Genomic DNA, 22,536 nt, shown 5'->3' with positions numbered 1-22,536 from the left:
TCGATGATGTGGATCAAATTTTGGTTGCAGAGCTGATGACGTTTCAAGGTTCTGGAACTCGGATTCTGAATAATCTGAATAAGAACAAAAATGTGGCCAGGAAACTTGAAGCTCACGTCGGTTTGACGTCACTTGATATGGGGCTCGGTAAGTGGGTCCTACATAAAAGATTATAGAGAAGGCTGCCTATACATCCAAACAGTATATGCACGATATCGCTAACATGTAGCTTTTTGGTTTGTTATTAGAGTAATTATTCTCTCTACAGTGACCCCTGGTCTCCAACCATGCCTCTCTCCTCTAACCCGCCTCGGCATTCACTCCCATTCTCAGTCCTCTCTCCACCCACTCCTTACTCCTCATTTCAGACAGTCGGGAAAAATAAGGTGGTGAAATATTTTTCTCTATTCTACTGCTCCTGCCTATAGTTCAACGAGTGAAGGACAGCGTGCAAGACGTTGTTAGGGAGGCACAGATCAATTGTTGATAGAGATGATGAAAACCAGCAAACATTCGTTGTGAAGAGCTCGGGTGTAACTTGGTATGTGAGGTTTGCGGGAATGTACAGAGCACGGAGCTTAGCCTTGCAAATAAACAGTATTTGAGAAACAAATCTTAGAAGTCAAGACCCCAAATACTGTTTATTTGCAAGTGACAATGACGACTGGTTATGAAGGAAGATACTCGTGACTGAAGAAAGAAGGTAGATTTGTACATCGAGAAGCGGAAGGGACCCAACATCTAATTATCTATCGCACAAAGTCCAAGATGCACAAGTGAGTATGAGAAGAGATTATATCCCAGACACCTGAGTGTAAATGACACACTCCAAAATGAAACGAGTGGTACCCGAGCAGACAGCATCAGTGGGTGGTATTTTTCCGGGTTGGTTGTTCCTCCTCGTCTTCCTCCAACTCCGCCTCAGGCTCCGTCTCCTTCTGGAGCTGCCACAGCTCCTCCGCTGTTTTCATTGCCCGTGCAGAGGCAGTAGTGGGAGGATGCACGGGCTCGCTGCCGCTCATCTGCCACTCCATGAGTTTCGTGAATGCGCCGTCTGGACGGGCACTAAGCTCGTCATATGACCCTTGCTCGGCCACTTTCCCGTCGGGCCCAAGCACAATAATGGTATCGGAGCGTTTGATCGTGGAGAGCCGGTGAGCAATGCTGATGGTGGTGTTGTTACCACGGAGAAGGGCAGCCAATGCACTGTTCACTAACGTCTCGGATTCGGCATCCAGAGCGGAGGTCGCTTCGTCCAGAATCAGAATGTCGGGCTCCTTGATCAGAGCGCGAGCAATGGCAATTCGCTGCTTCTGGCCGCCAGACAACTGAGCGCCGCGAGCTCCCACGTGTGTGTCAAGGCCATCTGGGAAGTCACTGATGAATTGGCAATTGGCCTGGCGTGCCGCGGCAATGATCTCCGAGCGCGTGGCATTAGGTCGGCCGTAGGAGATGTTGTCGGCAATTGTTCCAGAGAAAAGAACCGGCTCCTGTGCAACCACACCGATCTTTCTCCGCAGAGATTTGGCATTCATTCCGCTAATATCTTTCCCATCAATGAGCACTTTCCCTTCAGTCGGGCTGTAGAAGCGGAGTAGGATAGATGCGATAGTAGATTTGCCTCCGCCAGAAGGCCCAACAATCGCTACGTTGGTGCCTTGTGGGATCTCGAAATTCAAATCCTTGAAGATTTTGACAGCAGGACGAGTCGGATAGCTGAAGGTAACGTTTTCAAATCGGATGGGACCGCGCGCGGACTCTACTTTGAGGCCCTTAGTTGGGTGGATTGTGGGCTGGCGATCTTGCAACTCAAACAACCGGCTTGCTGCGCCCACACCTTTCATAAGCTCAGAGTAAAAACTAGAAAGGCCGAACATGCTGGAGCCCGCATAGGCGGTGTACATCAAAAATGATGTCAACTCTCCGATAGAGATAGCCCCGGACTGCACCATGGAACCTCCGGCATAGAGCAGAGCCAAGATAGTCATGTTGCCCATCAGTCCCGTCTAGAGGCAGTTAGCAAGGGCCTGTTTTGGGGGGCAGAACAAACTTACCGAGCTGAAGAAGGTCGCGCTGATCAAAGATTCCCTCTTCCCCAGATCAAAGATTTTGCGCACTTGCTTATTGTATCGATTGACCTCAAGTATTTCCCCTGCAAAGGACTGGCTGGTCTTCACATTGCCCAGGCGTTCCTCCGCGATTTTGGTTAGGGTACCTAGATTCATTTGGATCTTCCGGCTGAGATTCCTGATAGCCCTTCCATAGAAAAGCGCACCGAGGCCTATTGGCGGGAGTAGCAAGGCAAGGATACTGGACAGTTGAAGGCTGGTATAAGCCATCAGGCCAAATCCGGCAACACCGCTGACAGTTGCCCGTAGACCATCGGACAGATTTTGCGTGATACTCTTGCCCACGATGATTGTATCGGAACTGAGGCGGGAGATCAGATCACCAACTCGGTTCGCATCGAAGAATTCGGCATCTTGCACAAATGTCTGGCGGAACAGCTTGGAGCGCAGTCTAGCCACAATGCGCTCACCCACAATCCGAAGAATGATAATGCGACCATAGTTGGCAGCAGCACCCACGAGCAATACACCAGCCAAGGCGCTGTAGAACATCGGAAGGCTCAACCCAAACAGCTCGTTGCCTCCCTCGGTTGCGCTTTTCGTGGCTGTATCCATAATCTTGCCGATGGAGAACGGGATTGACATGGTGATAGACGACGAGATCAGCAGGAAGAAGAATGCGAACCCGAGCGTCTTTGCTTCGGGGCGCGCGATCTTAAGGAGGCGCCAGATTTCCGCAAACCCAGATTTCTTGCCCGATGCGCCATCCTTGGCCAGTCTGGCACTAAGATTGACCTGGGCTGCCTGTGCTGCTCGCTCAGAAAGCTCAAACCCTTTGTCCACATCTTCATCTTCCTTCTCTGGAATCGACCGGCCAGCAGCTTTAACGCTTGTCGTTGGGGGTGTTGGTGGCTTCGCCTGAAGGGCTCGCGTAGTGGAACGGAAATGCCGTACTTGTGAGGCTATGGGAGAAGGCGTAGGGGTAGATTGGAAGCCATTTGGGTGAAGCCCGGATATGACGGGTTGTCGGCAGAGAGGCGTAGGCCCGTCGCGCAATGCTCCTGTTGAGAAATGACTTGTGCTAGATCGTGCTGTTGTGAATTTCGCTGGTGGAAAGATATCTCCGAGGACCGGTCGAATGGCCCGGTGAGGAGAGAGGCCCGGAGCCCAGGAGATGGGGAGCCGGCGCATCGCGAGAATTGATGCACGAATAGTGGAAGGATTGTCAGGGAAAGAGAGTGAACGATGCCATATCTCTCTCGAGTCCAAGAGAAACAGCGCAGCCTGTGGCACGCCAGTTATGACCCCTAATAGTGTGTAGGATGATTGGAAGTGAGCGGGTTATCCACTCGGCGAAAAGCGGGCCCGTTCTGCCATGGTCCACCGCCCATGGAAGCTAGTCGAGAGCTTTGGATACTTTCTTCTTCTGTACTGGACTGATTTCTTGCACGCATCTGATCTAGTGACTTGAAGCAGTTCAGCTGTTGATCCCTAGTATCTATCTATCTCAATCTCTTTTTACCTCTTTCACTTTTCTGCCGCCTTCATTCTCATCTCTGCTTGCCATCTATACCCCGCCTCACTGAACAATCAATCAGTTTAGGGCAAGATGGTGCTCGACTACAGCAAGTGGGATCAGCTCGAGCTGTCTGATGACTCCGACATCGAGGTTCACCCTAATGTCGACAAACGATCGTTTATCCGAGCCAAGCAAGCCCAGATCCATCAACAGCGAGACCAGCGCCGCCTTGAAATCAAGACACTGAAGTATGAGCGCATCATCAACGACGGACTGCTCGAGCGCATTGATAAGCTTCTCGATTCTCTTAAGCAACACGAGGACTCGTCCGCATCTCCCGACGAATTCATTTTCCAGTCCATCATGGACTTTGCCAGCAACCCGGCCGTCGACCAAGCCCCTCCCCCACCAGAGGGAGTTCATACACACGAGAAGGAGCAGCCAAAGTACTCGCAGATGATGAGCTCGCTGGTGGACCAGGTGAAAAAGGAGATCGACGGCTCCAAGCCGGACAATCTTTTCAAGGCATATATCCAAGGCGTGGGCGGACACAAGGCGAAGGTGGAGGATCTCCAAAAAGAATTGCTGGCGAAGCTAGCACAACTTGAGAAGGAAGAGAAAAGCAAGATCACCAGCGATCAGCTACATACCGGATTCGACACGTCGCATGTCGCTAAAGGAAAAGCTCCGGCTGCTTCGACGGCAAAACAGGGCTCCGTTGAGCTTTTGAACCCTGGAGCTGGAGCCGGAAACCAGGTCTCTACGTCGGTAGACGAGGATGATGATGACCCTGCGAATGTTGAGGTCAGTGAGCTGGCGAAACGCTTTGCGCACCTCAAGACCGGTGATTACAAGGCCTATCTCACGTTCATCTCTGAAAATCCCGAAATTGTTGCCGAGAAGGAGACAGATGGTCTGCTCGTTGAAGCCTTCAACAGTCAGATGAAGGGGGAGGAGGCTTATGCCCGACAATGTGTCCACCAAGGACTGCTGTTGCAGTACTGCCGCTCTCTTGGTCGTGACGGTGTCCAGATGTTCTTTACACGGTATATCATGTCCCTTTTGCCCTCTGGGTTGCGCTCCCACTAATAATTTGCAGGATAACGACCCCCGGCCACCGCGCATCGACCTTGTTCAACGACGACGTCAGGGACACCTACAACCGGATCAAGACCCGTGCAGCAGAGCTGAGCAAAGAAACCGCCAATGACCCGGCGGGCGTGGAACAGATTCAACTGCATGCTGTGGACCCCAACACCAAGATCACGATTAATATCCCCGCCGCCAACAGCGAGGATCCAACCGAAGTGGAAGTTCGCAAGGTCTTCGATGCATTCCCCGCCGATATGCAAAAGGCTCTGGAGTCCGAGTCCTTGGATGAAGTGAACAAGGTTCTCGGTAAGATGACGGTGGAAGACGCCGAGGTGATTGTGGAGCACCTGGGCAATAGCGGCATTCTTAGTATGGAGGAGGGGATTGTGGACGCCACTACGGACGAAGGCAGGAAGAAACTTGCGGAACTGGAGGCGGAGGGCAAGGAAGAAGAGATTGGAGAGCCGGCGGGCGATGTGACCGAGCTGGATTGAAGAGTCGTATGTTTTGCATTATTGATAGGTATATTACGTACTTCCCAAGTTGATTATTTCTATACCAGTGATGGGAATACAAGAGAGGATGACAGGGCCCAGGCAAGGTATATAAATCAAACAAAATTCAAGTAAAGAGACAAGTAAATAGACGAAACAGATTTGATCTGGCATGCAAAAAGATACTAGCCCGCTTGTTTATAGGGAACTGGAGGGGGCAGAGATACGGGACAATAAGATACTCAGTGAGGTTAATTTCTTCCAAGTATATCGCTTGACCTCTAGATGGCATACAACTTCTCCTCTCTACTGCGCTGGGAATGTCAATCCGTTGAATCCGTGGTATTAACGATGCTATCAATCCGAAATCTTAAATTACACTGACCCCCTTGAAGACTTCGCTGGCATGGAGTAAAGCAAAGGGGAAAAAAAGTTAACAATGGCAGCAGGCGTTGGCCAATTCCCGCTCTGCCACGATCTCCATGAAGGCAAGATACTCTAAACTCCAGTGGCACCGGGAGCACTCTCGTCTTTCCGGAGGTTGATCAACAATTCACGGAATCGCTCCTTGCCAGAACCACTGCCACCACCCGTGGATCCCTTGCCCGACACATCCACCAGCTTGGCGATACGCTCCCAGCTGGTACCACCGGCGGAGGTATCCTCGCGGTTGGCCAGGAATTGCTCGGCCTCGGAGCGAGTCTGCGCGCGGGCCTTGTCGGCCTTGTTGTTGTAAGAAACGTAGAAGTCGTCGATGTCCTCGTGGGCCTTCTTGGTGGTCGATTCTTTTTTCTCGTTCGAAACCTCTGCGCGGCGGGCAATTTCGGAGTCGCGTTTCTCACGCCATTCTCTGTGAGGTTGAAATGCGAAGTCAATGACTGAATAGATAGGGAGGCGGCCGTGTCTGTATAGAGGCGGGGTCAGGGGAGGGGCTCACCTCATGGGCTGGGTCTCTTCTTCGGGCTCCTGCAGGTTCTGGTAGCCGGTGGGAGGGAAAGGCGACCCAGATCCAGTGATAGTACCACCAGGGGCCACTCGCTAAATGGAACAACAAGTCAGCACATGGTAAGTCAACCCCAGGCTAGGTTCGCACCTCATTCTGCGCCTGTGTCTCCATTGACGGGAACGACGACTCAAACTGGCCCATCTCCTCCGTCGGTCCAGCATCTTGTCCACCCAGCAGGTCATCACCGGTATCTACATTCGCGTCGCCGGCGACGTGGTCTTGAGCGGTCGCGAATTGATCGGCGTCTTCACCGAGCGCAGCACGCTCACGGGCCAGGAAATCATCGTGATCGGCTGCACCCTGGCCCTCCTGGACTTCAGTCTGGCCTGAATTGATCGTCTGTCAGCTTCGATGTGAGTGGCAGGTGGGTTGGTGCATACCCTCAGAGAAGTCCTCCAAGGAAGGGAAACGGTCGGCCATGCTGATGTCAGAAATTTGTGGTGCAGTGGTTCAGGAGCAGCGCTAGGTCAAATGATGATGGTGATGAGACAAGAGTAGGAGTGTGCAAGGAAACAGGAGTGAGCAGGCGTAGTTGCCAGATGTTGACGGCGAGCGCTCGGAGGCCGGCCATTCTGCCGTACAAAGGCGGTGGGGGAGCTGCTGCTAGCATCAGCCAGTCTGGAGCTTCTGGTCCATCACGTCTTCTTGCGACTCGCTTGTTACCTGCTTCACTCGCTTCCCTTTCCCTTCCAACTTATCTCACTGGTTTTGGGATCTTTCACTCTCCCCAATCTCAAACAATTGCCCTCAGTTCTCACGCCAGTCCTACCTACACCGGGCTCCTCTTTGCAAGTCGCACCTGGTGGCACCCTGCTTCTACCGCAGGAACAGCAGTTCATCTAGTGCACACCTATCTACGTTGTCGCCATGGCCTACACTGATGATGCCGTCAAGGCAAAGCTGTCTGCACTGAATGAGACACAGGAGAGCATTGTGACCGTCGCGCAGTGGGTCATGTTTCATAGGTAGGCAAACACCACGCGCTAGAAAATCAATCTTGCTGACCCTGGTGGGACGACTAGACGCCATGCGGATCGGACTGCCCAAATCTGGCTTCAGAAAATTCGCGACTCCAACCCACCCAAGCGACTCAACCTGATCTACCTGGCGAATGGTAAAGAGTCTCTGGAAGTACTGCGGTGCTAGTAGCTAACCAGACTACAGAGGTGGCGCAGCAGTCAAAAGCGCGAGGAAAAGATGATTTTCTGATTGCCTTCTCTCCTGTGAGTTCCCTACTCTCATGCAAGAAGTAGGGGTTAGCTAATATGGACAAGATCGTGGTGGAAGCCACAGCAACGGCCTACAAAGGTGCTACAAATGATATCCAGCAGAAGATTCGCCGTGTGACGGAGGTGTGGAGACAACGCAATGTATTCGAAGGTCCAATCTTGGAAGCTGTGGAAACCCGGGTGAACGGTAGGTCGTTTCCATCGCATGTCCATTCGCAAGCTCATGTCGTCTCCCGCAGAGATCGATAAGTCACGCTCTACCGGCAAGAAACAACAGCTTGGTGGCTCGCTCTTCAAAGACTCGTCCTCTGGGTCTACGCCCTCCGAGCTGCAACCGCTTGTGCCTCTGCAGGTTGCACTCACCAAGGCCGCCATGACTTCCAGCACTTCGGCCACAACTGCAAAGATGGAGTATGAGAAAATGAACGACGGAAAGACCCCACACCCGACTCCCCCAGTGCATGCTGCCCGTCTCAGTCAGCTGCTGAAAACACTTGCCAATGCGGAGAGCTCAGTGTCAGAGGTCATCAAGTCGAGGCGCGCATTGATCGATGGTCTCGAGAAAATCTTGGCCACCAACCGCTCGGAACTTTCAAAAGAAGAAACACTTGCTAAGGACCTATCGGAGAAGAAGTCACAGACAGACACGAAGAAGCGCGACGTCGAGGATGCAATCATGCGCGGTCTGTCCACGGACGAGACCTCAGGCGCGCAGCATGGAGACCACAGCATGCAGGATGAAGACAGCGGTCGTCCTGAAATTGAGGCTCTCACTCCTCCCCCAGTGGAAGCCATCACGCCCGTCGGATCTCCGAAGCCAGATCAAGGCCATCATGCCCCATTCACGGAGGAGCCTACTCTTGATCTGTCTGGAATTTCTGGCGCTGCTCTCCCCGATCTGTCCAATATTTCTCCCGGTGGCGGCAACGACTTTGATCTCAGCCATGCCAACGGCGCGACAGCCAAGCGACGCAAAACCACACATGGCGAGGAGGACTATGCACAGTTTGCGGGTGGTGATTTGGATGCCGATGTGGCTGAGCTGCTTGCTCAGGAGGGCCGGCAGTAGTTTTATTGTCATTTTTCTTTTCTTTCACAAACCATTCTGTCCATACCGTTTGGACAAGGCATTCTGGGTGCCCCGTTGATGTATCGAGATGTGTACAATATTAAAGTTGTCAGAAGGCATGGTATTCAAGTGTTGTCTCTCTTCTACAGTTGATGTATATGCATCGAAATGTGTGTACAATTGACAATATCTAGTCACATTAACTATCGCTAAAAAGCAAAGGCATGTATTCATCGAAATATATCCGGATCCATCCATCGGTCTCGCGCGAGCCGAGCCGAGGAGCGATGTCTCAATCGACTCGCAGATGCAACGACAGACCGAAGATTGTTGGAAGATTGGGTATCATCAGGCGGGGGTGGTGGAGCGCTACTTCGTTTGGGTTTGATAATCAGGACGATGATCAAGCCCGCAACCACGAGGAAAAGCAGTAGCATAACTTTTCGTTTCGTGGTGCGGCGTTGGTAGCTCGTTGCCTGGAAGAAATAGTGTTAGTAAAAACCTGCCAGTGAGAAACACTGCGAGGGAAAAGAAAGTGCCAAACATACCACCTTGATCTCCTTCTCTGCCGCTTTTACCTCCGTGCCCATCTTCTCCACATTATAGTCTATGCGGTCCAGCATGGTTCCCTGGTCAATGACCATGGTCTGCAGCTCCCGGAATATATCAGACAGCTCGATAATACCCTTTGCGATATCGTTGATTTCGCGTTCTCGCTGTGCGATGGCGGTGTCGTTTTGGCCTGTTGTTCGCTGGGACGTCTGCATGAGCATCGTTTGTGAGAAGGACTTGTCCGCGTCGGACTCCATTAATGACGGATCGATGTATGGGTTCTGCACTGGGGTGGGGACGCGGTCGAATGGTGTTCCCAGGCCTTCCAAGTCTCGGAGTTCTAATACACATATTAGTTCAGTGTCCCATATGCACATATTCAAGCTGTGGCGGTTCCATACTCCTCAGGTAAGTGCTCTGCTTCTTCCTGAACCTCGCACTAGCCTCCTGCACCCGGGCTGCAAGCGAGATCTGAATATTCCGCGCCATAGTCTCCTCCCCACTAGTCACACTCCCTTGCTGTTTCGACTCGCGGACCATCATCTCAATCCGCTGAATCGCCTTCTGGCAATCGTGAAACGCATGGGTGATATCCTGGGTGTACCGTTCGATCACACCCTCATCCTGCCTGCGGACCTCTTCGTCCCCAAACCCGGGGAGCAGGTGCTTTTGGTGCAGCTTATCGAGCTGTGATGATTTTTGCGCTATATCTGTCAGTAGCTCGGACACATCATCCTGCACGTCGATCCAGCGCGGCGGCAGGAGGTCCATCTCGATGACCATGTCGCCATCTTCTTCGAAGCCGCCGGTCTCGGAGATCAGGCGGCGGCTTTCTTCGTTGGTGGAGGCTGCGTCGGAGAAGCCATTGAAGCCGGTCTTTTTGGACGGGTGGTGCGTGAAGGACTGGCGGTAGGAGATGTAGCTTGGGAGACGATGTTAGTTAGCTGGCAGGTTATTGATGGACGGGTGCGTACAGGTTGGTGCGATCCCGCCACATCGTGGGTCCGAGAGGCGTTTGGGGATGTCGGGCTTATTGACTGGGAAATGGCGGGGTCATGGTTCGTCTGGTGTGGTGGTGGTGAGAGACCGCGGCGATGGGGATGACGATGATGATATCGGGAGCTTGAAGCTCCACGTGAGAAGGGGCTGGTCTTCGGGGCTTGTACGGGCCGGTATTGTAATACCCGCTGGTAATTGTGGTATGTACGGTCAGCAGAAACACATTGAACTATAGCATTTAGGTCGAGTCAGCATGCTTATCTCTTCGTCGATAACTATTTACTCGCTGAGTTATTATTGAAGGATTGAATGGTTTCAATCATCATAATCCACGATAGGAGACTAGCGTGGGGTTATTTACAGCCATCAATGTATTCCTTTCGAGCAGTCAGCCTCGTATGTATCTGTAAGAATGCATTCCTAGTACATAGGGATCCGACGAGCCTCTCTTATCACGAGCAGACCTAGGCACCGTGGCGACCATCCTAACCATCCCCATCAACCAGGGCTTCAGACAAGAAATGCCAAGGCACAGGGCTGAACCGAATGCGTTGGGCTGGCACTAGCAGCTGAAAATCTCGACTCACCGCCCGGATTACGTACTCCCAGGCACGGATTCTGCTGTGTTGGTAGCATTATTGTGTTTCCCCTTAACCCACTCTCCTTCTCCCCCACCATCACCATCCAATCCGACTCTCCCCGGCTTGGATCTTTTCTACCTTCTCGTCCCTTCCACTCGTCTCATACACGTATCTCACCATGGTGCGCATTTCCCCTTCCATTTTCCTTTTCTTGTTTCAGCCGCAAAACCCCCCCGCCTTTGCGGGGCAAAAGGCAACGCTCATCCAGACTGACGATCTTCCCAGGCCGACTCTCTGACCGAAGAGCAGGTCTCCGAGTACAAGGAGGCCTTCTCCCTATTTGTGAGTGATTCCCCATGTGCATTGAAAGCTCCATCTACTGACGGGCATTTCTTGCTATTAATAGGACAAGGATGGCGATGGTTAGTTCTTTCGTTTTCTCCTTCGGAGGGAATCAATCACAACCCAGGATACTTACGCAACTCCCCAATAGGCCAGATCACCACCAAGGAGCTGGGCACCGTCATGCGCTCGCTCGGCCAGAATCCGTCCGAGTCGGAGCTGCAGGATATGATCAACGAGGTGGATGCCGATAACAACGGCACCATCGACTTCCCCGGTAGGCAACCCCTCCCTGCGAGCCAGTTAGGCAGGTAGACAGAAGGTTGATGTATTCCCAGAATTCCTCACCATGATGGCTCGCAAGATGAAGGATACCGACTCCGAGGAGGAAATCCGGGAGGCATTCAAGGTTTTCGATCGCGACAACAACGGCTTCATCTCCGCCGCCGAGCTGCGTCACGTCATGACCTCCATCGGCGAGAAGCTGACGGACGACGAGGTGGACGAGATGATTCGCGAGGCTGACCAGGATGGCGATGGCCGGATTGATTGTAAGTCATTTCCTGGACACGTGCCGTCATACATACTAACGCATCACACGCAGACAACGAGTTCGTCCAGCTCATGATGCAAAAATGATTTCTCTCTGTGTCTCCTTTCCATGCCATGCTAGTTGACGTCGCGGTTCCCCAACGATGATCCTTTTTTTCCCTTGCTTCTCTTTTGGCCCTTGTGCTGCTATCTGTAGTCTGATATGGTGGGAAGCTATAGCTTGGATGTCTCATGATCGAGCGTGCTCTTTGCATTGCAGATATCTCGTTTAGTTTAGGTCGAGATCAGCGGTGGTGTTCATAAACAACGTTTGATAATGGTATCTCATGATTGTTTGTATTCTAACTACTACCGGTTAAACCGGAGTGCCTCCATATACTGTCTCGCCAGATCCGCCCCAGCATACGGGTCGGGATCCTCCTCTTGCACCATCGCATTCTCAACGACAGTCTCCGCAGGCACTGCATTCCGCCGCTTACAACTTGCCAATCGATCCTTAATCTCCTTCCCAACACCAGGAACAAGAATCGACTCACGCCCCCCGTCAATCTGCAACCGCATCCAAAACTCACGGATCAGAGACGCCGTCGCAGCCAGCTCAGCATCGATATCGGACTCCTCAATCGCAGCAAACGACACATCAATCCCCGAATCCGCGTCGTCCGACAACGGCAACGACTCGATCACCGACGGACCCCGCCATTCGATCTCAACGACTGTCCCGCGCACCCGTGCAGCGGGGAAGGTCTGGCGCACATCCCCAACCCGCACGCGGAAGTCGCCCATGTCGTAGACGGCGCCGTTGGGCACGGCGACGGTCAGGCGGTGGCACCAGAAGGGCTGGCATGCGTAGGTGAAGTGTTGGAAGAGGGTATTGTATGCGGAGGGCGGGACGGAAGTCATGCGCATCGCATCCGTGGTCGGAGGGACTGGTGTGGCTGCATTATTGCCAGTGGACTGGGGGGTCGCGTTGACTACTCCGGGGGAGTCTATGGGGGGTGAAGCCGGACTCGCAGCCAATGATAGCGGGACCGGCGACGCCGCGTTCGGTGGATGGAAAGGTTTCTCCAGCGGCTCGGACGTGTAGATGAACCCGTGATGTGAGTAGTGGGACAGCGATAGGAACTGCATGTATCGTGGCTTGGAGCTCTGCTGTGCGGGATTGGCGGAGGCGGGGAGACACCCGGGGGTGTCGCGCATCAGCCTGTGTTCCAGGGCCCAACGCCCGATCGGGGTGAGGTCTTCATCGACAAAGGCGGAGCGTAGACGCTCGGTGATGGTGCCCAGGGCTGTGGCAGCGTTGGGGTGAGAGGGGACGAAGTAGACCCTGGGGGAATGGATCAGCTGGTGTTGGGGGGACAGGATGGGCAGGGCATAATTACCCGGTGATAGGCATGATTCTCTCAGCCGGGATCGAGTGGCGGGTGAATCATATCTGACACGGCGGGCGTTGTATCATGCTCGAGTGTTGTTCCAGGTTCCCTCCTCCCGTGCAAACAGGGCAAACAGAGCCTCCATCACGGACTGTAGTTCCTCGTCTCTTCACGCCTGCCCTGCAACGCCAAGATTCACTACCCAAGCCAGGGGTCCCTTTGACTCGTCGCTTCCACCTACAGTGGGTAACTCTGCCTTGGCCCTCGTTAATACTGTTATTATTATTACAAATTCCATCACCATCATCATTATTATTATTATCATCACCACCACCACTGCCACATCTCCCTTACTGCGTGATGACTGCGTCTTGCCAGGTCTCTGAGCGGACGAGGTCCAGATGGCCTGCATCATCCCCTTCCTGCCCTCGCATGCCAATCGGCACCAATTGAAACCGCCTCCCTGACGATCACGAGAAACAGCCACTCAGTTGCTTTCACCCGATCCACCCAGCATCCTCCACATGGCATCCACAGGGCCTTATTCTATCCCTGGATTGCGACCTCGAAAGGCTCTCAGCCCCCAGGTTCTCATGACACAACTGCCTTGGATTTGTTTTGATTAATGATTGTTCCCTCGCGTTCACTGGGCGTTACTACTCGGTTTGGCATGCTGCTGGTTCTCGACCCTGCTCAGGTCACTCCTTCACTGAATCGCCCGTCGCCGTCACCATGATCTACCGGCGTCGGAGTAAACAGAATCTCACCGTAACGGTCATCCTCATCTTCCTCGGCTACTTCGTCTACAACCGGTTCCTTCGCGGCCCAATTCACCCTCCAGAGCCCGTTCGCGGCCAGCCTCCCAAGGAAGGCCAACAACATTGGGCCAAGCACGAGTACAACTACCCTGTCGATTCCTATCTCGCATTGCCGACCAAATACGCTCGCCTCCCCAAGATCCAACACGATTTCCCGGGGGAATCATGGATCCAACGATCCGCACGAGTCAAGAAGCAGAATGCAGTCAAGGAGGCGTTCCTGCACGCGTGGAATGGATACAAAACACATGCATGGTCTCGGGATGAAGTCTCCCCAGAAAGTGGTGGGTTTCGGGACCCCTTCAGTGGGTGGGGAGCCACGCTGGTCGATTCGCTGGACACTCTGATTATCATGGGACTGGATAAGGAATTCAAAGAGGCCCTCATGGCTCTGGAGGATATCGACTTCACCATCACCAGACAGCGCGATATCAACGTCTTCGAGACGGTCATCCGATATGTGGGTGGTTTTTTGGCGGCGTACGACCTGAGCGAGGGCAAACATCCAATCCTCCTCAAAAAGGCCGTTGAGCTCTCAGACATGCTGTACGATTGTTTTGACACGAAAAACCGAATGCCGCAGGCGCGTTGGAACTGGGCCACGTGAGTTTTTTCCCGGCGGTCATTGCAATACGTGACCTAACCATCGATAGGTCTATCAAAGGCGGAGAACTTCACCCGGGTACCTCCACCGTCATGTCAGAGCTTGGTTCTTTTTCGGTGGAATTCACCCGTCTCACGCAACTGACCGGCGATCTGAAGTACTACGATGCGGCCCAGCGGATTATGAACGAGCTGGATCGCGCCCAGGAAACCACCCACTTGCCTGGGTTGTGGCCCAAGTTCGTTGATGCGAACTCACTGAAATTCGAGCGAAATGATTTCGGCATCGGCGCCTGTGCGGATTCCACCTACGAGTACCTTCCCAAGCAGCATATCATGGTTGGAGGTGCAAGCGACCAGTACCGCCGAATGTACGAATCCGCCATGGATCCGATCAAAAAGCACATCGTCTTCCGCGCCATGACCAAAGATGAGGACCAGCACATTTTGTTCCCCGCCGATATCAAAGTCAATAGCGCCAAGGGGACCATTTCATCGCACATTTACACTGCAATGCATCTCAGTTGTTTCATCGGCGCGACCATCGGCCTCGGCGCAAAGCTTTTCAACCGTCCAGAGGATATGTACTATGCTCGTGGACTGACCGATGGCTGCATCTGGGCTTACGATGTGTTCCCCCACGGCGTTATGGCCGAAGAGTTTAAAGTGGTTCCTTGCGACAACATGGACAGCTGTGCTTGGGACGAGAAGAAGTGGTTAGATACAATTTCCTCCGATACCGACTATGCAAGAAGCAGAGTCAAAACCGAGAAACTCCCGCCGGGAGTCATCAACGTCCAGGATTCGAACTACAAACTCAGGTATGTCTCCCTCTCGCCTTGGGGTACTATTTTGGCCACATGCTAATCCCATCTCCTTTCCTTTCCAGACCCGAGGCCATCGAATCCGTCTTTTACATGTGGCGCATCTCGGGAGACCAGTTCTACCAGGACGCCGCATGGCGCATGTTCAAGAACATCGACGCGATCACCCGCACCAAATTCGGCCACTCCGCCGTTTACGACGTGCGTGATGATGAGCCCAGGAAAAAAGATGAAATGGAGAGTTTCTGGACTGCCGAGACGCTCAAGTACTTCTATCTCACCTTTTCGGATCCCAATCTCGTGAGTCTCGATGACTACGTCTTCAACACTGAGGCACATCCTTTCCGACGGCCCACTTCTTCGCTATAGACGTGGGATACTAGTGGCGATTCAATATCGTTTATAAGTTGTACATTATGTGGCGTATATAGATCACGCGGCGTTTGGATTTGTTGGTTTTGGGGTCGTATTTTTCCCTTTATAAAAACTGCTGTCACGGCTGCGACGACAATATATATCTCGGGAACTAGACTTGCAGGGCATGACAATGTCTCTTACGTACCAGCCTCTCCAGGTGACCATCTGTTAGGCTTGACGGTGCACCATGCTCAGAAAAGGTATAGGCACGTTGGCTGTTGTTGTCGTGGTGTTTATGGTATCTTCGTATCTACGTTAATAGTAACAGATATACAGCATCCCAGCGGTGGGTGTTCTATGCAGCTATTTGTATTTACATAGTATAGGCGAGTTCTCCTGTGTATGAAGTATGTTCCCCGAAGCTCCTCCCTATGGAGGTAATGGAGTCCCAACTGTCTGGACACAACCCACTTGCCGCGCAACGGCTGGGAACAAGTCCCCATTTCAGGCCGTCCGGGTCTCTAGCCGATCACTGGACCGGTTGGCGGCACGAACACACCGTCTTTCCTGCTGGCTGGGATGTGGGTGTGGGGACTGAAACATGGAGTTACACAGCCCGAGCTCGAATAATAATTGACCATCGTGGTTCAGAACATCCGCAATCCTCCGGTATATGTATCGGTCGATGCGACCGCAATGAAGTAAAGGTCGTACGGCGTGTCAGCACTGAATCTGCTAGCTGCACCGTCGATCTCGATAACACTATAAATACATACCTAAGCTAAACTCTTTTGTTGTATGTGTCTGTAAGTATTAGTGCGACCGCCCTTTGGAAATGATCATCAGATAACGGAACGGAATGCAATGACCCGGAAATTCGCCACTTTATCTGATGGAATCCTGCTTCCACCCATCTTCTCAACACTTATTCTTCCGCCATCGCCGCCCCGGATTGTTTGCCTAGATTCATGCCAGGCATCCACTGCCTCAAAAGGGTTCGACTTTAACGAACTGCCACCACGGCTCGCTTATCTATTCGCGCCCTTCCGACTGCCCGCCGTCTGTTCTCCCCAACTACCGTCGGCACCACCCGAAGACCCCCCATGGGTATGTCGCAGCACCTGTGACTCTCCGTTTGACCCTACGTCCTGTGAATCTCATCACTTCTACAGTGCACGCCATTCTCGAGCCCGTCATGCCGTCGGCCACTATGGCCTCCAAGGGGCCCCATGCCCGCAAAGGCACCTACCAGGACTTCCCCGTGTCCTCGACCTCGCACCCCGATAACCCAATTCCCGAAGAACCTCGCGGTGTCCGATCCCTCTCTGTAACCGACAGCAATTTCAATGGCACGTCGATATCGCCCGCGTCTTCTCAAGAGACCGACTCCGCCCGTTCGGCCTCCCCCGCAACCCCTCTCACGCCGCCCAGCAGCGACGACCAGCCCGAAGAAACTGTAAATGGCCGACCACGTCGAGCGTCGACCATTCTTATCTCCCAAAATTCGGCGGATATGCGGCGGGTCCTGGAGAATGTGGGTTCTGGAGGCACCCAGAAAATCCAATCTACGTGCTGTGGTGGGGGTTGTTGCCGAGGTCAACAGCTGCGCAGACTGGATGGCCCTATCTCGGGCTTCAATTCGATTTCTACACCTTCCAATAAGGCATTTGACTGTCTTAATCTGAACTTGGATCTCCTCATGCTGGACAGTAAGCTTTCCAATATTGCTCCTCTACCTGAAAAGACGGTATTCTTCTCCCGGGCCCCGGCCACCACTGCCGATGTCCCACTCGGCCCGTCAGATCACCCACCGCAGTTTGTGCAGCCGCATCCTCCCTACGAGGTCTATCGGGCGCCTCTTCGCCATGCGCGTGAGTTGACCAAGAACGGCGCGGAGAAGCGCACTTATCACTTCGACATTGACGTCACCAACTATCCCGCTGAGAGCGGCATGGTAGATTTTGTCGTTGGCGGTGCCATTGGTGTGTGTCCGAAGAACAAGGATGAGGAGGTTGAGGACATCCTTGACCGGCTGTGCGTGCCCAAGTCCATGCGGGATAAGAGGATCCTTATGCGGACAACCAATGGGCGGTGGCCGACTATCTGGGGCGATGAGAAGCCACGGGAACTGATTACCACTCGGCGCGAGGTTCTGAGCTGGTGCTCAGATATCCAGAGTTATCCACCGACCAAGCCTCTGTTCCGGCTCCTGGCCGAGTACACGACGGAGCCGAACGAGAAGAAGATCCTCGAGTATCTCTCATCAGCACAGGGCCAGGGAGCCTTCTGTGATCTCCGAACAAGCTCTTACATCAGCCTCTCCCAGCTGCTGCACGCCTTCCCTTCTGCGCACCCACCACTCGACCACCTTCTCTCTGTCCTCAACACCCTGATGCCGCGATTCTATTCTCTATCCCAGGACCCGCTCATCTCGTGCCGGTTCAAGGGCACAGAGTGCAGCCGCTTAATCGAAATTGCCGTGACAGTCGCCGAGTCGAACGACTGGAGGGGCGGCACGCGCACCGGCGTGGGATCCGGATTCCTCGAAGGGCTCGCCAAACAAGTTATTGCGGCCGAGCAGTCCGGCCAGAAAGTTGACCTACATGTGCCCATGTTCCGTGGCCTGATGGCCAATCCGCTAGCCACGCGATTCGCCTCCGACGGACCGATGCTCCTAATCGGGGCCGGCGTGGGCATCGCTCCCTTCCGAGGATTCGTGCAGCGCCGTCTACAGTCCGCCAACTGCGCCAACAAGGTCTGGGTGCTCCAGGGCGTGCGCGACTCGCTTCTCGACGAGCTGTATAGCGGCGAGTGGGGTGTCCACGAGGATAAAGTGCGCACCGTCGTCCAGAGCCGTCGTGGCGAAAGCCGCTACGTCCAGGAAGAGGTCCGCCACCAAGCTGATCTGGTTTGGTTTGTAATCAACGCCCTGGATGGCCGTGTGTTTGTTTGCGGTAGTGGCAAGGGAATGGGTGAGGGCGTGGAGGCATCGCTCGTTGATGTTGCTATGGCGAAGGGTAATCTCAACGCTAAGGAGGCGGAACTGTTCTGGCAGCGCAAGAAAGAGGCCGGGCAGTATATTGCTGTAAGTGGTTTATACAGCTGCTTGCTGGATTATCTTGATTGACTTTTTACAGGAAACCTGGTAATGAATGAATGGTTGCTGTCTGGCACCTCGATCACATCGCTGGACTATGTACGGCCTTGCACGGAGATGCAAGTCTCAATTCATCGTCATATAACAAGCATGCTCCCAGAATACCTCTCATCCCACTGTATATATTCCTACCCCCTCGACACCGTATCCGACATGCATTTCCGGTCGATCTCCCGTGACTATGTTGTGTTGCATTCGCAACGATGGATGTTTCTTTCTTCGCCTGGTCGATGTACAATAAGCGGGTGGCCATCTGTCTTGTTTTCTTTTTGGTTTTGTTTTGAATCAATGGTTTCGCATTCGCATTCGCATTCTGACTCCATCTTGTGGATTTGTCTGGTGAGTGCAAAATAAGCATATGCATTGTGGCCTTTCATCCGTTTTGTCTCGTTTATGGGGGCTTTTCTAAATATATCTTCCAAGGTTCCTAGATCTAGAGTTCTGAATATATGAATGGAAATTGATTGAACCTACTTTTTTCCCTAGGAATTGGTCATCTTAACGTGTTCATTCTGACCGGTATCATTCTTCTCTAAGCTAAGATGCATCTGGTCGAATAGGCGCTCAAAAGGACTGTGTTACCAAGAGCCTTTGGCAAAGTTATGTTTTCGACTTGCAATCCTCAAGTCGTGAATACATCCAGTTGATTATTTGGAATGGTCTTGATCTGGTAGAATAAGAATGGCGATCTAGATGCATTGCTACCCGGATTGGGAAAGTACATCAAGCAGTAGATCGGGATGTTCCGCCATTAATGGGCACACTATATCTCAATGCTGTGGTATATGAAAGGAACGGGCAGTTTTCGGTGCAATAAATGGGATCTTCACAGCGAAACACCTCGTCACGCTAGAACAATATATGAGGATCTCCATAGCAAAGAACCCCTAGATCTAAGATCGCCAGGCAAAGAGATCCCAGGACCGATTCTAACTAGCCAATTGGAGAACTAGTCGACCTAAAATGACAAATCCCGGGCACTATTCAATCTTGGCGAACTATCGTGTCTAAATTACCTCAGCGGCGGGATGATTTGTCGCTCTGACCGGGGATTTAAGGTTTTAAAGGACCAAAGTCCATCTGCCACAAAAATGGGCGTTCCCGTCCCAACTACCAGGAAATCCGGGCGCGGCATAATGACAAATTCTTTGCATGGACGCGCATTTACGCCGCGGCGTTTTCCCGCGCCTATGGGGGGCTGGGATTTCCATTCCTCGGCGGCAGAAGATACCGTAAATCTTGAACTAAGGGGGCACAAACAAAGGGATTGCTGCGAGATCCAAGATGATCTGCATCCCTGCTCCATTTCATGCAAGATCTCGGATCTTGCGAATGGGACTAACCCGCGAAGAGCAATGTTGACCCGCCTGGAAATCCAATCCGACCTGACCGCGTGCCTGCGTAGTGGTAACCAGGGGGAAACATACGCCGTCACGCAATAGTTACACTTTGCACCTTTCATATAAGAACAAGATGCTCGGGGAGACCGGCAGACGACGAGAAAAAAGAAGAAAAGAAAGGGAAAAAAAAAACCGCAGCAAGGAGGGAGGGAGGGCGGAGATGGCGCGCATTCCACTGCCCAACATGTCGGGGCCTGCCACAGCTGCCAGCCGAAACCCATTTGGAGCTAAATCGCGGACCATGGCGAATCACGATGCGGTCAGCGGCCGATCCCAAGCTTCCATGAGGCTGGTTCCGAAATTCATACAGCCATCCATACTAGTCCGCACTCGCGTCCGTCAGCCGAGGGCCAAGTGGACCGAGCTAAGTGAACTAGACTCTCGCGTCGCGCGTGGCGGCCCAGGCCACGGCGACGGGACGGAGTGGCCTTTTTTCTCCATGACAAGATCGGGGAATGAAGATCATCACTGGAGATGGGAGATGCAGACTGTCAGATCGACAAGTGACTCGGTAGGTCCGAAGGCGAGTGCCAACTTGAGCTAGAACAGCTCGGTTTTGTCTGATCGCTGCCTGCAATTTTTTGACCGTGCTCTGGCACGTATTGAAGTTACCTAGGCGCGCAAGGAAAGACCGAAGTATTTTTCTGGAACGGAGACCGGCCAATAATGGACAATTCGGCCTCGATCGGAGCCGTACCTTGATTGGACATGTCTGGAGTGTCGAGTCGTGGATCACAGAGCGATTATTGCATCTGACCCACAGCGCATCTCAGATTCAGTCATTCATTGTCCGGGAATACTAGCGCGAGCCGGAGCCTCTGACCATGTCAGCCTGAAATGGGCTCCACCTATTTTTCTGGTCCGGAATGGGGGCTAAACTCGGATTTACAATAGAGTCAGTCGATCTCAAAAAATAAGCGGTCCAGCAGCAACTCTGGGGCGGCGAAAATCACACTCGCGTGGCAAAGGATCGAAGGATTAGAGCCCGAAAATCAATAATGGGCCCGGCCAACAGGACCAGGGCATCTAGCAATGTCATCCGCATGTCACATCGAGGGGTCAAGCTAACGGACAAGATGAGTTGACTCACTAATCCCGGGCACCAACACGTCAGTTCTTGCCCAACCATGCCCCCCTCCTCCCCCCCCGGCCCCCCTCTTTCCTAATCGTCCCCTAGCGGACGAGATATCATATGCACGAACAGCCAGCCCCAACTACATACCAAGAAGTCATCACACGCGTCAGACTACTGTGCGCGATCTGACGTACGATCTGACACGGAGCAAAGAAAAGGCGCGTGGATCCGCGCCACAAGCCGGGTGGTTCATCTCGAAGGAAGTGGAGACGCCGAATTGAAGAACCCCTACTAGAGCGATCTGCCTATCCCTGTCCGGTCTTGGGTCGAAAGCCATCGCCAAGAAGGCCACTCCCACCATGGATACCACCTCCAGCCCCTCTAAGCCTCCCTTTCATAGTCGTAGTTTGGTCGATCGATCGCATTCCCCCCCGATGAGAGGCTTCCATGGGTCGGGATCGCGCGCAGGTCCCGTCCTTTTTGAGCCGTTTTCCAATCGCCCGGGCAAAAATGAACACACCCAAGCTTGCGATCGATGCCCTTTCTTCTGTCACCAGCTGCGTGGTGGACCCTCCGTCGGCTGACTTCGCCGGCGATCTTTCCTTGGGCTCGGAGACTCTGCCCTCGATGGAGATCCACCAGCCTTTTGGGAGGGAACTGTGATTTGACTTTTACCATACCACTGAATCTCAATACATCATTGGCGAGTGGGCATCCCTGTTCGCTGCGTGAAATCCTTCGAACCTGATCAGCTCCCCCCGTCCGCTCATCGGCCTGCCATTTGCACCCCCCACAGCAAAAAGCAAAGAGGGGGATCTCATTCTTTGGGTCCTGATTTGATTTAATTAACTTCGCTTGACTCAGGTACGACTCATCTTGGGTACAGGTTCCTTCCTCTCAGGACGCCGTCCGGGCTCCAGTTCGGCGGGCCGTAATTAATAATGCACGCTCACAATAGCCTAACCAAACTCCGGGGCTTTTACCGTACATGTCATGTTGGATCGGTGCAATTATTAGGTTCGCACTTAGCGGACAGGGAGGGTGGGATCTCCCAATCCGAGGGTGCCGTCACATTTTAGCAGATCAGGGGATCCATGAGTTCGCATCTCCGAGCCAGAGAACACGATCGAGATACATAATAATAATTTTTTCTTTTTTTTTTTGGTCTGGGACAACATGGGGGAAGAACTGGGAAAGGAGGAGGAGTTCCTGAGGGCTTCAGCGCCACCTGATAGATCCTGGCACTAAAGCCATCCCATCCCACTTAGCCCGACTTCGCGCTGACAGGAACCATCATGGATCCTTGGCGCTATCTGTCAAGGTCAACCTTAAGCGGCGCCAGAGAGTTCTTGATTTGCACCCCTCTTCTCCGCCCCGGCATGCTGGATGGTGGCCGGCCTGGTGCGCCGTAGTTTGTGGTTCCCA

At 53.1% G+C, this 22,536-nt stretch overlaps 11 protein-coding genes across 11 annotated transcripts; 7 read left to right on the top strand and 4 right to left on the bottom strand.

Annotated features, from left to right (window-relative positions):
- Positions 1-863: 863 nt before the first annotated feature.
- Positions 864-3,260, bottom strand: mdr2 (ATP-binding cassette permease mdr2; the record flags this gene model as incomplete). The annotated part of the gene is made up of 2 exons (XM_056975662.1): positions 864-2,006; positions 2,055-3,260. The coding sequence occupies 2 exons, from the start codon at positions 3,258-3,260 to the stop codon at positions 864-866; spliced, it is 2,349 nt and encodes a 782-aa protein (XP_056835618.1).
- A 418-nt stretch (positions 3,261-3,678) lies between these two features.
- Positions 3,679-5,174, top strand: N7510_003735 (Hsp90 co-chaperone CDC37; the record flags this gene model as incomplete). Its single annotated transcript, XM_056975661.1, has 2 exons — positions 3,679-4,634; positions 4,688-5,174. The coding sequence occupies 2 exons, from the start codon at positions 3,679-3,681 to the stop codon at positions 5,172-5,174; spliced, it is 1,443 nt and encodes a 480-aa protein (XP_056835617.1).
- Positions 5,175-5,672: 498 nt separating this feature from the next.
- On the bottom strand, positions 5,673-6,600 carry N7510_003734 (clathrin light chain CLC1; the record flags this gene model as incomplete). The annotated part of the gene is made up of 4 exons (XM_056975660.1): positions 5,673-6,024; positions 6,112-6,212; positions 6,268-6,506; positions 6,561-6,600. 4 exons carry the CDS (start codon positions 6,598-6,600, stop codon positions 5,673-5,675), a joined length of 732 nt encoding a protein of 243 aa, XP_056835616.1.
- A 447-nt stretch (positions 6,601-7,047) lies between these two features.
- Positions 7,048-8,478, top strand: N7510_003733 (CTD-interacting domain-containing protein; the record flags this gene model as incomplete). Its single annotated transcript, XM_056975659.1, has 5 exons — positions 7,048-7,145; positions 7,203-7,294; positions 7,345-7,403; positions 7,455-7,596; positions 7,649-8,478. The coding sequence occupies 5 exons, from the start codon at positions 7,048-7,050 to the stop codon at positions 8,476-8,478; spliced, it is 1,221 nt and encodes a 406-aa protein (XP_056835615.1).
- Positions 8,479-8,708: 230 nt separating this feature from the next.
- On the bottom strand, positions 8,709-10,027 carry N7510_003732 (t-SNARE syntaxin TLG2; the record flags this gene model as incomplete). Its single annotated transcript, XM_056975658.1, has 4 exons — positions 8,709-8,954; positions 9,027-9,370; positions 9,432-9,952; positions 10,005-10,027. The coding sequence occupies 4 exons, from the start codon at positions 10,025-10,027 to the stop codon at positions 8,709-8,711; spliced, it is 1,134 nt and encodes a 377-aa protein (XP_056835614.1).
- A 761-nt stretch (positions 10,028-10,788) lies between these two features.
- On the top strand, positions 10,789-11,591 carry N7510_003731 (calmodulin; the record flags this gene model as incomplete). Its single annotated transcript, XM_056975657.1, has 6 exons — positions 10,789-10,791; positions 10,896-10,952; positions 11,017-11,032; positions 11,104-11,229; positions 11,291-11,503; positions 11,557-11,591. The coding sequence occupies 6 exons, from the start codon at positions 10,789-10,791 to the stop codon at positions 11,589-11,591; spliced, it is 450 nt and encodes a 149-aa protein (XP_056835613.1).
- Positions 11,592-11,852: 261 nt separating this feature from the next.
- Positions 11,853-12,900, bottom strand: N7510_003730 (uncharacterized protein; the record flags this gene model as incomplete). Its single annotated transcript, XM_056975656.1, has 2 exons — positions 11,853-12,831; positions 12,887-12,900. 2 exons carry the CDS (start codon positions 12,898-12,900, stop codon positions 11,853-11,855), a joined length of 993 nt encoding a protein of 330 aa, XP_056835612.1.
- Positions 12,901-13,609: 709 nt separating this feature from the next.
- On the top strand, positions 13,610-15,491 carry N7510_003729 (glycoside hydrolase family 47 protein; the record flags this gene model as incomplete). Its single annotated transcript, XM_056975655.1, has 3 exons — positions 13,610-14,298; positions 14,349-15,119; positions 15,188-15,491. 3 exons carry the CDS (start codon positions 13,610-13,612, stop codon positions 15,489-15,491), a joined length of 1,764 nt encoding a protein of 587 aa, XP_056835611.1.
- Positions 15,492-16,582: 1,091 nt separating this feature from the next.
- On the top strand, positions 16,583-18,628 carry N7510_003728 (FAD binding domain protein; the record flags this gene model as incomplete). Its single annotated transcript, XM_056975654.1, has 3 exons — positions 16,583-16,586; positions 16,652-18,564; positions 18,617-18,628. The coding sequence occupies 3 exons, from the start codon at positions 16,583-16,585 to the stop codon at positions 18,626-18,628; spliced, it is 1,929 nt and encodes a 642-aa protein (XP_056835610.1).
- A 1,592-nt stretch (positions 18,629-20,220) lies between these two features.
- Positions 20,221-20,580, top strand: N7510_003727 (uncharacterized protein; the record flags this gene model as incomplete). Its single annotated transcript, XM_056975653.1, has 1 exon — positions 20,221-20,580. The coding sequence occupies one exon, from the start codon at positions 20,221-20,223 to the stop codon at positions 20,578-20,580; it is 360 nt and encodes a 119-aa protein (XP_056835609.1).
- A 978-nt stretch (positions 20,581-21,558) lies between these two features.
- N7510_003726 (uncharacterized protein) lies at positions 21,559-21,774 on the top strand (the record flags this gene model as incomplete). Its single annotated transcript, XM_056975652.1, has 1 exon — positions 21,559-21,774. One exon carries the CDS (start codon positions 21,559-21,561, stop codon positions 21,772-21,774), a length of 216 nt encoding a protein of 71 aa, XP_056835608.1.
- Between the last annotated feature and the right edge of the window lie 762 nt (positions 21,775-22,536).

The sequence above is a fragment of the Penicillium lagena genome (genome assembly GCF_028827675.1).
Source record: "Penicillium lagena strain IBT 129212 chromosome Unknown utg000002l_segment0_segment0, whole genome shotgun sequence".
Lineage (NCBI taxonomy): Eukaryota > Fungi > Ascomycota > Eurotiomycetes > Eurotiales > Aspergillaceae > Penicillium > Penicillium lagena.
This window is presented reverse-complemented; position numbering and strand designations above follow the sequence as displayed.